The sequence below is a fragment of the Tyto alba genome, unplaced genomic scaffold, assembly GCF_018691265.1.
Source record: "Tyto alba isolate M040663 unplaced genomic scaffold, T.alba_DEE_v4.0 Super-Scaffold_1, whole genome shotgun sequence".
Taxonomy (NCBI): domain Eukaryota; kingdom Metazoa; phylum Chordata; class Aves; order Strigiformes; family Tytonidae; genus Tyto; species Tyto alba.
The window spans coordinates 21,493,273-21,508,594 of record NW_024881261.1 but is presented as its reverse complement, the minus strand read 5'-3'; the positions used below and the strand labels follow the sequence as shown (position 1 = coordinate 21,508,594).

Sequence of the window (15,322 nt, the reverse complement as noted above, 5' to 3'; positions counted from 1 at the left end):
CGGCTGCAGTGCCTGGTGGGGGTGTCGGAGCAGCTGCAGTGCCTGGTGGGGGTGTCGGAGCAGCTGCAGTGCCTGGTGGGGGTGTCGGAGCAGCTGCAGTGTCCGGTGGGGATGTTGGAGCGGCTGCAGTGTCCAGTGGGGATGTCAGAGCGGCTGCAGTGCTTGTTGTTTTGTTCTCTGATCCAGAGACCTCTTTTTTTTGAGGGCACTGTATACTGGTGAGCATGGCTCGGTAGGCATGGGCCAGTCCCCAGCATGTTGCCGTGATCCGTGTCTCTCTTGAGTTATCAGGATGACAGCATATCTTTTCTAAATATTTTACTAGCTTCTCAGGATCCTGCACTTGTTCAGGGGTGAAGTTCCAGGACACCGGGGGTGCCAACTGTCCTAAGTACTTGCCCATGCTATCCCACACCCCCAGCCACTCATAACCCTCCAATCTTGGGGGGGATCTCCGAGTGATGTTCAGAAATGGTTGCTTAATCCTTATCCTAAACACAACCCAAACAGCCTTCAGGAACATGACGGCTCCCAGCAGTGAGACAGCAACATTAGTGTGAATATCCCACGGAATTTCAAAACTCCCAACATACTCAAACACATTTGTGAATAGCCTGCTGAAGAAGGAAATGGAAGACGATATCTCCTCTATGGTCTGGCTCTCCATGGAGAAAAGGGAGAGAGTGTAATTGTTAACCCATTCCACTAGATGACCTCCCACATGCACAAATGATAACCATGCTGAGTACAAATACCAGACTAATCTCAGGACTGACAACCTTATCGTGCCATAAATCAGTATTACATAGTACAGCAAAGCAACAATCTGAATCCAACTCCCACGGGTGATAAGCAGCAGCATGGGGAATATATATGGCAAGTAAGGTGACATATAACACAACTGTAACAAGAAAGACCACGATTCCAGGAACCATTCGATCGACATTATAGCAGGATAAGCAGTCGACATTTTAACAAATTCAGAAGAGCACACAAATCAACCTGTTGTTATGTTGTTATCTCAATCCTTCGTGCCCCACGTTGGGTACCAAAAACTGTTGTGGTTTGGGCCTGATCAGCAACCAACCACCGCAGCTAATCACCCTCCCTTCCCCCTCCCCACCTGGGAATGGGGGAGGCGATTAGAGGGGTGAAGGGAGACTCACAGGCTGAGATAAGAACAGTTTAATAATGGCAATAAAACGAGAACAATAACGATGATAGGGGGAAAACAAAAAGAAATATATAAACAGGCAATGTACAGCGTAATTGCTCACCACCTGCTAACCAATACCCAGCCCGTTCCCGGCCAGCGACCCCAAGATACCAAGATCCCGCAATTGCAATCCCGGAAGCGAGAGAGAGCTCCTTCTCAACCACCCCTCCTTTATATAGTGAGCATGACGTTCCATGATATGGAATATTTCACTGGCCAGTTAGGGTCAGGTGCTGTGGCCGTGCTCCCTCCCTGCTCCCTGTGCCCTTGCGCACGGGCAGGACATGGAGAGTCGGAGAGTCCTTGAAGTCTCGGTAGCAGCTGAAAACATCAGTGTGCTATCAGCATTTTTCCCATACCAAACCCAAAGCTAAATCCAAAACACAGCACTCATCTAGTCCCTGAAAAGGAATATTAACTCTATTTCAGCCCAAACTAAGACACCTGTATACTATCTGGCCTCTTTATAAGTAAACGCATATCACTTCTGCTCCCTCCTTTTATGATGGAGTTATTGGAGGAAATCACTGCATTGTGGACTGTGAATCACTCATACTGTAACACTGAGGACCCTATAATAGCCTTAGGTACATCAGATAAATTCAGATTGAAAATTACAAAATAATGAATGCAAAAGCACAAGGATGATCCAAGCAACAGCAGCAAACTCTGTTTACAGCACAGGATGAGCGAGGTAGTGCTGCCAAGAGGTGTAACCTACTGGGCTCACTCCCTGTGCTTCACACCACCAAAGGAATTAGACTGAGCTTTAATATGTGGGAGGTAGCACAACTCTAAATAGAGTTCCTGCCCCAGGAAGGGGCAGTGATATTTAAAAGCAATTGAGGCATGTGCGAATCCTTCACACAGTCCACAAAGACAAACTCATAAGCAAATTTTGTGCCTTTTCTCTTACTTTTTAGCAATCAAACTAAACCACCCACAAGCCCCAGTCACTGGCTCACTGGTGCAGCACCAGAGAGACTCAGCACAAAAAGTTAATCCTTGCTTCAGAAACTCTGACACCCGAGTCACAAATAAGAAAATAGCTGCGCATAGGCTGGGAGCAGAGCACACGGTGACAGTGAGATACAGGTAAGTAATGCCTTGGGCTACTGACACATTCAGAGTAAAACCCGTTGGCTTAGCCAAGGCACACTGATGCCCAGGAAGCTCAGGCAAGAGTCAAGATGCCTGAGCCCCTCTCACAGGGAACCAGCCTTGCTTTGTAAAGTGTCTGGGAGAAGAACTCCTTCAGAAGCCCAGTATGGCCTCAGACACCCTGGCTATGGAAGCCAAATGGCTGAGAAAGTAGGATTGATGGAGTGGGGACGGGAGAAGAGAGCACAGGAGCTCTTCTTTTGACACCAAATGTGTGATAACCCTGTCCAGGGGATCTCCCAGGGGCTGAAGGAGGTAGGTTGCCAGGGCAAAATCAAAAACAGGCTCATGGCATGCCCCGCACATAACAGCGGCAGTAGAAGTAATCTTTTGGGTCACTTGCTGACCAAGGGAAAAGTCATCAAACACCAAAAGTCTTCATTCACTTTTCAGGTAAAAGAAATATGTCAAAATAAGTTTTACCTGGGTTTGAAACACATACGTTGTTCAACTCAAAATACCTTTTCTTTGAGTTTCGGACAGAAAAAGTGCTTCAAAACAAACATTGATAATATTGAGACTTTTTCAACAGTATTTTTTCCTCTTCAGCTAATTCCACTAACATGAAAAAATATTTACAGACCATCTAAAGAAGCAGTTTTTAGCCAAAACAAAGCAAGTCACATGGAAAACGGTGTCCAGATCTACTAGGGAATTAAGATAGAAACTGTTCTGTAGTAAGATTAATCGCTGCAGTATCTCAGACTACTGTAGCTTCTTTAATCAGAATACAGTGTTGAATACAAACACTGATAGGTTCTCAAGACACACACATCTGCAGACACTACTCCCCAGTTCAGTCCCAGTTGTGCATGGCACCACTTGAAACTAGGGGTGGGTCCTCTGGGAGCAGTCTATTCAGTTAGTTTGAAGAGCAGTGCAGGAATACACTGAAGAGAAGTGGACGACTTCCAGTCTACCCCTGAAGAAACCAGCCGATAATGAGGAACCTGAGAGAGGTTCAGCCAGGGAAACTGGCCTTTTAAGCTAGGACCAGGACCCTTCAGCAAAATAAACTTTGTGCTGAACACATTCCCATGATCCAGCTCTCACATGCCTGACACTTTTCCACCTCTAGGCACACAAAGGAAAGTGACATGGAATACCCATCTCAGTATTGAAGATAGGTCTATTCAAATAACTTGTATCACACTCCATTCAGCCGGGAGCTGCATGTTGTTTCCAGCCCTGCCTTAGCAGGAAAACACAGAAATGGACTACAGATACCTCATGAAAGAATGGCCAGAGTCACAAGATATCTTGCAGGAATGCAAAAAACATCACGTCTTGGACCTTGCTGAGGTTGTGGCTGTTAGATCTGCACACTGCAGATCTGTAACAAAGCCTGTTGATTCTGAGGCCTAAAAAAGCTGAAGTGGCAAAAGGAACAGAAAAGGATAACACTGGGCATAATCAAAGTTAAGGTCTATAAGGCATTCTTGATATTCAGTTTATCTCAAAGTATAGTCATGCCAGACCAAATCCCACCCAAACCTAAGAGAAATATCTTAACCTAAACCTGCACTCATAATGCATGATTTACTGCCTTCCTCTTTTCTGACAAGTTTTATGGATGAGGCTTCCAGAGTGGAGGAAGTGAGGAGAGCCACTGTCAGGTCATGTCATCTACCCAAGGTTATACAGCAGCTTCGGGAAAAAAAAATGGTATTTACAAGTTCAGGACTCGTGACTCACATCCCTTGTTCTAACCACAGCACCACACATTTCCACACTTGAATGCTGACCAGACTAGAATGTGGTTCAAGAAAAAAACAACAGTGGTTGGTTTGCAAAAGATTTTTCTTTTTCCTTTGGTGTTTTCAGGGAAAAGGAGATTGCATTTGTCCATCACCTAGAATGGGGAGGACTTTGGAACATAGCAACAGAAGCAACAAACATTTGTTGGGTGCACCAGACTCAGCCTTGAGGTATTGGCGGCTTGCTGGGAGGAGCAAATTAGGCCACAAAGGACCATAACTGGTATTGCTCAAACTGTAATTAAGTGTCATTGTGCTTTCCAGGGTGAATTATTTGATCTTCAGGAGCAAGCTGGAATTATGGCGTGCACAGAGGAAGAACACAATACTCTCTACCTGCCTTGGCTATAGGACAATGCTGGAGAGTCGGGAGAGCTTTCTGTTGAAAATGGTTATTATTTTTCCTTGCCTCAGCCAAAAATGTAAGATCCTGGCCCACCACAGAGACAAGCTGCCTCTTTGTTTAGAGTCTGGAAGCAGATACAAGTATCCCCAACCCATCTGGGGGTAACTGGCCCTTAAATGGCTCTGCTGCTACCTAGAGCAAGCAGATGGTAAACCCACAGTTCCCACATTCCTCTGTGTTTATTTCACAAGGATTTTCTTCTCCTGGGATGAGACTCATACAGTTCGTTACTGGTTCTGGCATATTTACAAAGCACAGAAAACCTCTCCTCCCCCAAAGACTCCTATGCTAAATTGGATGGAACAGCTACTTGGGACACAACCACCTTCTTATTTCTAGGAATGAACACACCAGGGAAGCAACTCAGGTATCAAAGTCCTGACTCCTTCCCATTTCAGGTATGCTATAGAGACCTAACACTCCATTCAAATATATCTATGCCATGTTTCCTCAATGCAGCTTGATCAGTCTATCAATTACCAGCTCTGCATTTTGAAGTTATGCTTTTCCATGAGTACCCCATTGCCACCTCTCTCATACAAACCGTTATACACCCTGGTCTCTACTTACCAGAGACAGTCACCTGTCCCCCTGCAGCAAAAAAAAACAGGTACACCTCCTCTTATTTTTCAAAGCTTTGCTCCACTCACAGTGCCTGGCTTTTAGTATTGCAAGAAGGGACACTGCTCTTGATATGCTTTGCTTCAAAGTTTCTGTATATCCCACTCCTTAAAGTTATTAGCTAGTGAAGACTGAGGTGTCTACTTAGGTAATTACATTCCCTAGAAGAAAAAAAAGGCAGAAATATCTTAAAACGCTGCAGAAACCATCACTGTTGCTGCAAAGAGCACTCGAGACCCTTACAGCTGCTCCCAGGGCATCACCCACAGGTGCTGCCAAGAAACAAATAAGCATATTGCCTGCAACACGTCTGCTTATTTGCATGTGCAAATCATGGATATGTACATGCAGTCCTAGTAAGCAATTGCATGTGCATTTGTGCACTTGTCTTCTCAAAAAAGATGTACCTTCACTTGTGGCCCTCCTCCTAAGCCCCAAGATAGTCACCTGACTCCAAGCCAGGCCTGAATAACTTAACTGCACTGTACATGAAGGATGATTGTGGAACATCAATAAAGCGCTACCTAGAAAACTGCGGTAACAATGCGCAAGAGCCTATTCGCCCAAAGCAGACATGTCAGAGTTGCAGCTAGCAAGGGACTAAGTCACCAGTTCTTATCCCAAAGTCATGTTTCCTATAAAAAACCCTGAGAATCAGACCTGATAAACCCATACCTTTACCATAAATATCAAGGAAATATCAAAGTGGTACAGATGCTTTAAGAGTACCAGAAGAGCCCTCCTCCTACCTAAGAGACTCCATCTATGAAGTGCTCTAAGTGCTGTTAGGAACATGGTATTTCCCTCCTAGAATTTACTGTTCATCTCATTCATTACTGTGGAACTGCAGCACAACAGAAGTGAAGTAACTTACATCAGCTACAGCCAGGGTCTCCAGTCACATCTCAGTGTCTTAACCACAAGGCCAAACCTTCTTAATCCTGTTGTGCACTAAGTGGCACCAGTCCTGGGATTTGTACCCATCCTTCAGAAGAGCCTCTTGTGGTTGCTGTTACTGAGAGTGCTTCTGCCTCCCAGAGGCATGGACAGACTGCTAGTTCCACCCAAGAGCAAACAGGCAGCATCTATCCCCAAAGCCTATTTGTGAATTCTTCTTCCACATCAGAAATAACAGGATCCTGGTAGAAGTGAGATGTAATGCCAGTATGTGGGCTACTTACAGGACAGGCAATTCATTAGTCACCAATTACACATTTCCAGCTGCAGTGTTCAGCACATCCTGGGAACTGTGTATTAGAACATTGGTTCCACACCACGGAGCTTTTTATCCCTATGCCATGCCTGCTGCAGAAGGAATGAACCTTACAGATACTGGTGGTCCTTTGAAAATTCAGAAAAAAAAAAGTAAAATGGGAGCTATATGTTCTATATGTTCACATTTTCCATTGAAAGTGACAAAGTGAGATCACCTACTGTGGCAAGTGATGTCCTTGTCTCTTGGCTCCAGAAAGATTAAGCAAAGGAAGAAAAGCCCCAGAACCAGGCAGCAGTTGCTGATGAATACAGTCTGAAGGAGCTCAGTGCTGCTTTTCCAGCATCCACTGTAGCTCTGCCAATTACTACCTGGGTGATTATAACACATCTCCAAGCAAGTAGCAGGGAAGTCTAAAGGCCATTACTTGGTTTTGAAAAGAAGTAATTAGAATGAGCTCCAAATAGCGCTGGTATGTGGGCAGCTAGCAAGGAGTGACAGGCAGGTGCTGCCATCCCCATGGGCAGCATTCAAACTGATGACCACCTGCAGGTAGCAGCCAGAAAGTACTAGTCATTAATAATCCACAGGTTTGGTGTCCCACCATTCATGTGAGGAGTCACAAGTGCCTGGCAGGACTTAACCAAACCTCACAGCTGTAAGGAAGGTAAATACTGTGTTCTCATCATTTTGCAGTTGGGAAAACTAAGACACATAGATGTCATGGTCAACATTACAAGGAATCGAAATTTGAGGGTAACCAGACCTTCTAAGCTTTAACAAACCTATCAGGTTAAGAGTGATCACTTTGAAAGGGACACACAGAATAAGGAACCCAAATACTCCTGTTCTTATTTCCCAGTCTGGTATTTAAAATTCCAGCTGCTGTGCCTTGTTCAAAGTCACACAGTAGCTCGATAGAGAGAACTTGAAAGGACCCAGAAGTCCTGGCTTCCAAAATGACCAGCAGCTAATTGTGAAGTTTTTGGCTGCACAGCGGCGTTTTTACCTTCAGTTTTATGGAACAAAGAAGGAAAAAAGGCTTTCAGATTTTTGTACAACAGACTGCTTCTAGTCCCCTTCCCCAGAAAAGGGCTTTGCATGTGCAAACCACAGGGTAGTACTGTTAAAGCACTGCTTTTTTCTAAGTAAAGTCCCATGAATATACAAGGGTGATAGTGACAGCAAAATCCAGTCTACGCTCTCCCTCGTTGTTGCAGGTAATTTTCAGTGACAAAAATGAGATCACTTTCTAAAGATTTAAAGTAAACAAGAGCAATTCTGCCTGGGGCGAAAAATGTCTTCTTTTTCAGTTGAGGTTTTTGGTAAACCGAGCTTCTGAGAATTTCCTGTGACAGTATGTGCTGAAATGCAAAATGGAATGGATTTGCTGAAAGCAGCAACTAAGCAGATCATTTGAAAGAAGCATCTCACCTTCTCTGCACATACTGGGGCTTTTAATGTGTACTTGCTGGTGTTGGTAACAGCCCCGCTTTTGATCCATGAGGCCAAGGGGAAGAGCTTGAAAGTTCCCTTTTGCAGAGACTACTGACAGCCTGCTCTACCAGTTACAGTGGTTTCTATGAGATACTTCACAATAGCCAGACATTAATATTTCCCAAACTCCAGTCTTCATCACACCCTCCTGCAAGCTCAGAACCAAGCCCAGGAGGACACCAACACAGTGACGGGGAAATCCTCAAGGCAGCCTGAGTATCTTGAGCAACACATAGCTGCTCACCAGGCCATGTGGCCACTCTGACATGCTCCTTGTTGCTGGATGAGCAATGTCCCTCCCTCAGAGCTGTCAATCCCTTTCTTGGGCCAAAAGAGTGACTGCTGGACCTCTAAACCCCATATTTTGGGGGTGAGGAGGGGAAGAATAGCAGCCTAGCTCTAAGGGATCCATTGCTGCAGCAGTAACACAAACGCTTGTGAAGTCTTCACCTTTGTACATTACTGCAAGGAAGAAAGCCCAGCAATCTGCAGCAGAGCCACTAGCCCTCTTCATCTTTTCACTCTTCTGCTGATGATGTCTGAGAGCTCAGCAAAAAGCCATGCCACAAATAGCAGCCTATCTGCTAATGATGGGGTAGAGCTAAGCGTGTTTATCCCTTGCTGTCCCGTCGTGGTGGAACAGAAGGTCCTGCTAGGGGTGACCTGCAGAAGTTGAGTGAACAGGGTCCTGTCACCCTTAACTGAGGTACTTGCCAAACTAATAACCAATTTCAGCAGCGGTGCCATGACACGATCTTGAATGCAGACCAAGACGAGGAGCTGTCTGCAGAGACAAGCCAAACACTGTGGGCACAGCTCCCAGGAGAATGGGCATCAGAGCTTGTGCTTGGCTAGTTTTCTTTAAATATGCAGTTCCAAAAAGCACCTGTGATTTTCACAGCCAGTCCTATTAATACAATCCTGCCTAATACTGGTGGGTCATCCATCCTGAGATCCTTTTCTTGATCAGTCCATGGAAGGCATGAGCCAGGGGAGGGGAGCTCTAAGGAGCCTTAGCCAGCTCTGCAGCAAAGCCATAACCCAGGGCATACTGCTACCAGCAGCTCAGTTCCTGCAGCGTGAGAGGAATGGGGGAAGGAGGCTGGTCACCAGCCCATTGCTCCCAGAGGGCAGGGCTGCAGGGCACCAGTCTGTATCATCAAGGAGAGGTGTAGCCAAACAAGGATGGAGAGAGACAGCAAGGAGAGGATGAAACCACAGAAGGAAATGGAAGGGCATGTCTAGGGCAGGAGTCCAAGGTGGGCACAGTTAAGGAAGAGAGTAAGTAGTTTGGGAAAGGCAATGGAATCATGATGAAGGAAGAAATGAGGGTAGATGGACAGCAGCCCTGGCCACACAGAGCAAAGGACAACAGAAAGTCCCTTGAAGCAGTCAGCCCTGTTCCCTGAATTTCCACTGCAAGGCTCTCAACACAACCTCTGAAATGGGCTTCACCACATGAAGACTTAAACATAAACAGTGCCATTTTTAACTTCACTTCATGATGGGAGTGGGGGAGAAGTCATGATTTGAAAACCTGGGGTAGCAATACTGCCTTCACTGTATGGTTTGCAGAGCCAAAGAGAAGAGGGCTGTGGGGGAAATGCTGAACAGCTCTGAAAAATGTCTAGCAGACTTTTGCTTCTCTGTGACAAAACCAGATACATTGGTGAATATATGAAAAAATCAACATATTTTGTCTTCCACCAAAACTATCACAGAAAGAGTTTTTCTACAAGCATTTTTCAGATTTACTGGGGAGGAAAGCTCCAAAACCACAGTACTCATATTCAAATGATGAAAGAAATCACACTTTAAAAGATTCTTTAAAAACTCTTGCAATGTCAAAAAATTCTCCTTTGCCATCTTCCCTCTGTCCCAAAAGCCTTGTGAAAAATATTTTTCTCCCTGTACTGTGGATGTTCTCTTCTCTATAATTAGTATTTTCATTATGGAGAAAAAAGTGCTTTGCTATAGTTTTTCCCAACTGCTGCAAAAAGCAAACATATGCCCAACTGAAGCAATAAAAATGGAAAATTAAAACTTTTTTTTTCTCTCAATGGAGGTAAACTATGAAACAGAAATTTGGAAAGTGTAACTTAGTGAGTTATCTTGTTCCAGTGGGAAACAGCTTATATCTCTGATAATCCCTGAAAATGTAAGAATAATCATTTGACTGATTCTGGAAAATCCAGAAATACGAATTTTCTGAGTTATGAATCCAAATGCCACTCCCAAAACAGAGTTAAATTGTGTTCCTTTTGCTTTCTGAGCTCTAAGTTTTCCTGAACAACCAAGACAACCGTGAAATTACTTTAAAAATCAAACAAAAAAATGGCAAACTAAAAACCCAAATAACTCTTCCCCCTACCCCCCCCCCCCCCCCCCAAATCCCTCAACCCTCAACACAGCAAAGTAATCCCTCTGTCCAAGATCATCACACAGTCACTGGTGTCTTGATGGCACAGTCTGGAAGGACACCGAGGCATGTCAGGCTGTATTTTCATGCCTACCCAACAGTAAACCAAAATCCAGACTGCTGTCAGTACACCTGTAGAGGAGTGACCTTGTCCCCACCTCTGCAGGATGAAGCAGAGCTGTGGGCTTGCTCCTGGGGCTGCCGGGCTCCTCCAGCTCTGCACAGCCAGAGCTCCTGACTCTCTACTCTACCAGTCACTCATAGCACTGACTTGTTCTCCCTATTCTTCAGCCATAAAGTAAGTGTGTGTATGTGTGAGCATACTCATATATACTTATGTGTACATACATGTATACATATATACTCCCTCCACCAAAAGCCTAACTCACAAGGAACCAATTCACCACTGAGGGGTTGCTACCAAAAAAGTCAACCAAACAATAAATAACCTTCTTCTGTGCTAGCTTTCTCCATGACATGCAGCTGAAACACAGGCCTGTGGTGTCCTTTATTTTGTTATTTTAATTTCCTGGGTTTGGGCTGTTTTGTTTTTCTTTTTTTTTTTTTTTTCTTAACAGCAGAAGGATGACTAGTTATTTTCTTGTTTTGCGTTCAATATTCATCAGCTTTAGTTAATTTCACAGGCCAGAGAACAGAGATGATCCTATTCTTCCACCGAATCTGTCTCAATAGGATTCTTTCCACCCTATTTCCCAGATGTATGTTTGATTTTTTCATGTTCTCCCTGATACAATAATCCTTCAGCTTGCTCTGTTTTACATTGCCTCTTTTGAGCCCCTCATCCTCCCCACAGCAGAGCTGGAAGGCAAGGAACTGAGGATCCCTGTTTGAAGCCAGCCCCCTGCATGTTTCTTGACCATGCAGGCTAACAGAGGCTCTGTTGTGCTCCACACTGTTAGAAATGTACCAACCAAGGGAGTGAAAGGCAGAGGATAGATTCGTATTATACAATGTTAGTGCTATCAAAATACAGCTGGGCCTGAAGACCCTATTCAGAAGCTCTGGATCGTGCTTAAAAAGTAAATAAGGTGTCTCAAGCACAGCTGCTATGAAAATTAAGCTTAGTGAAACAGTTAAGACCATTTTACAAAGCAGCATAGGAAGCTGAGTTTGTTCTCTTAGTTTCCTTATGCACTATAAGAAAAATGGAAGAAGTTCAATACTGAAGCTGCATGTTTGGTTAATAACTAGACAAATGCCATAACAGTATTTTGCCAAAAGCCAGAGGGATGCAATTTATTTGTCCTAGATTATGCAAATTAGGGCTACTTTTAAAGTCTGTTATTAGGTGTGAAAGTCACCCAGGCAAACAAGCCCAGCAGAAAGACCTCTGTACCACTCCTACCCTAGAAAAGCACTTTATGGCCCCTACTGCTGAACTCTATAACCCCTTCACCTCAGAGGAAAAGTGATTAAATGTATGGACTCTAGCCAGAGAAGGCCCACAGAGGGAAGAAAGATGCTGTGGTCTCTGCTCAATCCTCATGTTTTGAAGCACCACCACAGAAAGCCAAATCTGAAGGTGCAACAGCCCAAAGCAGCAGCACTCAATTCTTATGGAGTTGTCCCCGAGAATAACAAGATAGAGACAACCATAATGGTTCCAGGCTCACAGGTAAATTGTGAGAGCTCTGAACTAAGCTGTCATAAGTGACCCAAGGGCAGCACACAGACATCTCTGTGGCTCTGAAAGGCACAAACTCCCTGCTTTCTCCCAGCAGAAATCTACTTTTGACCTATCTTTGGCCAACTGACTTTATCAAAGCAGGAGGTACTCTCTGTCTACACATAGGATATGACCAAGAAATGTGTCTTTGCACAGAATTCTACAGAAAAATTATTTTCCATTAACTTTGCTATAATTTGTTCATCACCTGCACAGTTCATGATTTCTCTCATTAATCATTTAACTCTATTATTAAAACTGAGAAGCGTTTTTATAAAGTTGGGTAGGAAGGATAATTACTGTTGTAGAATGACTACTGCATATTAAATTCAAAATGAGTAGTCCCCCAGAACCCACAATCAAAGAACCTTTCCTTTGACTTCAACCTGTGTGCCCAAAAAAAAGGCTAAGAACTTATAGGGCCGAAAAAGGTCTCATATACTACTGTGGCTGGCCAGCATCTTCCTCAATCTGCTCAAATCATCACAGTGGAGACACTGCTGTTAACCTTTTGGGGCAATACTTTTAAGTAGATACCATGGCAAACATTGTAGCTCATTTTGAAATCTCTGGTTCTTGTGACAAATTTTTAGCCTTAGGGTAATGTGAAAAGAGGTGAGCTGACAAAAAAAAAAAAATAAAAAAAGAGTGAAAAAAAAAGATGGGATGGGTTGGGAACGAAAAGCATCGCTGCTGCTAACGGAGAAGTGACTTGCCAGTGTGTTTGTGACACCTTACCTTATCCCCTGGCTGTGGTCTCATAAGAGAGACTTGATCATAGCCTCGTCGAACCAAAGCCCACAGTGCATCAAGTTTACCCTGGAATAAAAAAATAATAATAAAAAAAAAAATGACGTGACCAAGAACTTTGGGGAAAACAGCATGAGATTAAACTACAGGTGAGTTGATCCAGCCTTTCTGTATTAAACTGTGCAAACATTGCTCCTGTGCCCTTGCCCTCTGTATGCTGCTTATCTAGACAGCCAGAAAAGATACCTCAGCAGGGTAATATGTACTTGATATGCAATGGGCCAAACTGAGCCTGCTCAAAACTCACACAGAGGATGACTGTAGTTTATTGTGAACAACTCCCCTAAGAGGCACAATTAGACAGGTGTTACACTAACAAAAAGCAGAATAAAGTACTGTGCTGATGGGAGGTGAACTGGAACATGGATAAACAGCCACAAGACTGCCTACCCTAGGCAGGCTTTGAAATTCACAGGTACTTTCCAGTTAATAAATTCAGGCACTGTTAAAATGATCTATGAGCATGGTGGAGAGGGGGGACCTCATCCCACAAAGCACTGGTTTGGGACATGGCCACAGGTTTCTGGGATCAGCATGGTATGATGCTCAGCCTGCATTAGCCCTCCAGCCTCCTTCTCTGTAAATGGAGATAACAGATCTGCCCTGCCTCAAGGGTTGTGTGAGGATACATACATTAAAAGACAGGGAGATACCAGATACTATAATGACGTGGGATAAATGGGGATGAAAGGTCTGGAGAGACTGAATGACTTGCCCAAAATCAAACATTACGTCTTGTGGCTGAATTAGAGGGGAACAGAGCTAAAATCCTAACCCAAGGCCTTAGCCACACTGCAGTCAAAGCAAGGACAGTACACCTTATCTGACCCACTTTGTATACTGCCTTGAGATGGCACAAAACAGCATCTGCCCTTCCTAAGAGTTGAGGTATCTGGTGTTGCAAGCAAGGCTGTGCAAAAGTACCTGAAAAGAAGGTGTGAGCTGAGGGAGGAAAGATCTCTGCTCATCTGCTCCAACACCCTCCACGCTTCCTCAAAAAACTATGGCAACACAATGCCAGGTGAAATGCATGTTCCAAGAAATCAGCAAAGTTTAAGGTTACTGGCCATTTTTCTAAATAGCCAGCTCTGCTGTAAGAAAGGCTGCACTAAGGAAGTGGGATGTAGTAACATGCATGACATAAGAGACTTGGTAAAACTGAGGGACAGACACATTACCTTAATCGGAGTGTACCATTTCCGCTGGGAAGGTGGTTTTCTCACATGGGGCTTTTTTGGCTTGGGTTCCCATGGTTCATACTCCTGTTCTGGCAACTTAATAATAGCATTTTTGGGCTTTTCCAATTTTGCTCCTTCCTCTGTTGACCCTTTGTCTCCCCATCGCACCTGAAATCAGGAGAGCACACTGTAAGCAGAGACACTTCAGCAGTCCCCACCAACTGGTGGTTTTCACTGACATTAATCTAGTTCCCATCAGATGACCCAATGCCATCAGACATGAAGCCAGATTTATGAAGGCACCAAACTCCCACTGTAATCACAAATACACATTTAACAGTCAAATAGCCTCACTCAAAACTTGCTTGAACTACTAGCCTTTGCACCTTCCAGTAACCTAAGGTGATGAGGGAATTCACAGCATCCAGAGATTAACCCACTTCCAAGTGAAAACTGAAGCACTCTGCCCGGCTCTGCCAGGACATGGGTGTAATATACTTCCCATTGCCTCACGTGAAAAGCAGGCAGCAGCACCAGCTGAAGGTAGACAGTCTTTACAGCTGGCTTTAAGCAGCTCCTGTTGTTCAGTACAAAAGTGAAAAAAGGGTCAGTGGACAAGTACATGAATGGTTTAAGAGCATCAGACCTCAAACTTGTGCAGCTGCTACTAAAAACAGGTCTTCCAAAGATGACCTTGCACAGTCACAACGGAGGTCAGTAACTTTATTTTCACATACTATACACTACTAATTTCAAGCTAAAATTCCTGTTTTGTTGTCTGACTTCCCTCAAACAGAAATGGGACCCTGTGTTCAAGGGCAATATATGATCCACAGGGTTACATAGCATCAAGGATAAAATTCTCCCAAGGAAAATGGTTAAGGATATTAAAACGCAATACTTCAACTGCAGACTTGCAAGGACTTGCTGAGAAGTCACTGCCTTCATTCTGTTAGCCCTAGTTTGGTCTAGACCCTCAGGTGGCTTACATTAGCCCACTTCCCTCAGCTATCAATTATACTTAGTGGGAGTTTTTGGTGTGACATCCCTAAAACTCATCACTAGGCCCTCAACTGATACATGTGACTGACAATTCCCTGTCTTATATTATCCATGGTTAGGAATATTGAATTGATTTTACTAACATGGTTATTTACAGGAGTTAGTAGCTGATCACAGCAATACCCACTGACTCCTTGGAATGTACATGTCGTAGGACAGTACAAGGCAAATTTCTTTCACAGTAACAGCTCACTTTACGTATCAGGACTGGCTTGTGCATGAATCCCAGGGCAGGATTTGATTCGTTGGTCAATTTCAACATAGATGTGCTTTTGTGCATTAGGAGTTAATGCTT

The 15,322-nt window shown here is 44.2% G+C and overlaps 1 protein-coding gene across 2 annotated transcripts in view; it reads right to left on the bottom strand.

Annotated features, from left to right (window-relative positions):
* The window catches only part of ANTXRL (ANTXR like), a 73,343-nt gene that overhangs the window by 17,101 nt on the left and 40,920 nt on the right, over positions 1-15,322 (bottom strand). For both annotated transcript variants that reach the window (XM_042788234.1, XM_042788229.1), the window contains exons 16-17: positions 13,966-14,133; positions 12,716-12,796 (exon numbers count right to left, since the gene is read on the bottom strand). In XM_042788234.1, the coding sequence (XP_042644168.1) occupies positions 12,716-12,796; positions 13,966-14,133 (249 nt within the window). The remainder of the gene's footprint in view (positions 1-12,715; positions 12,797-13,965; positions 14,134-15,322) is intronic.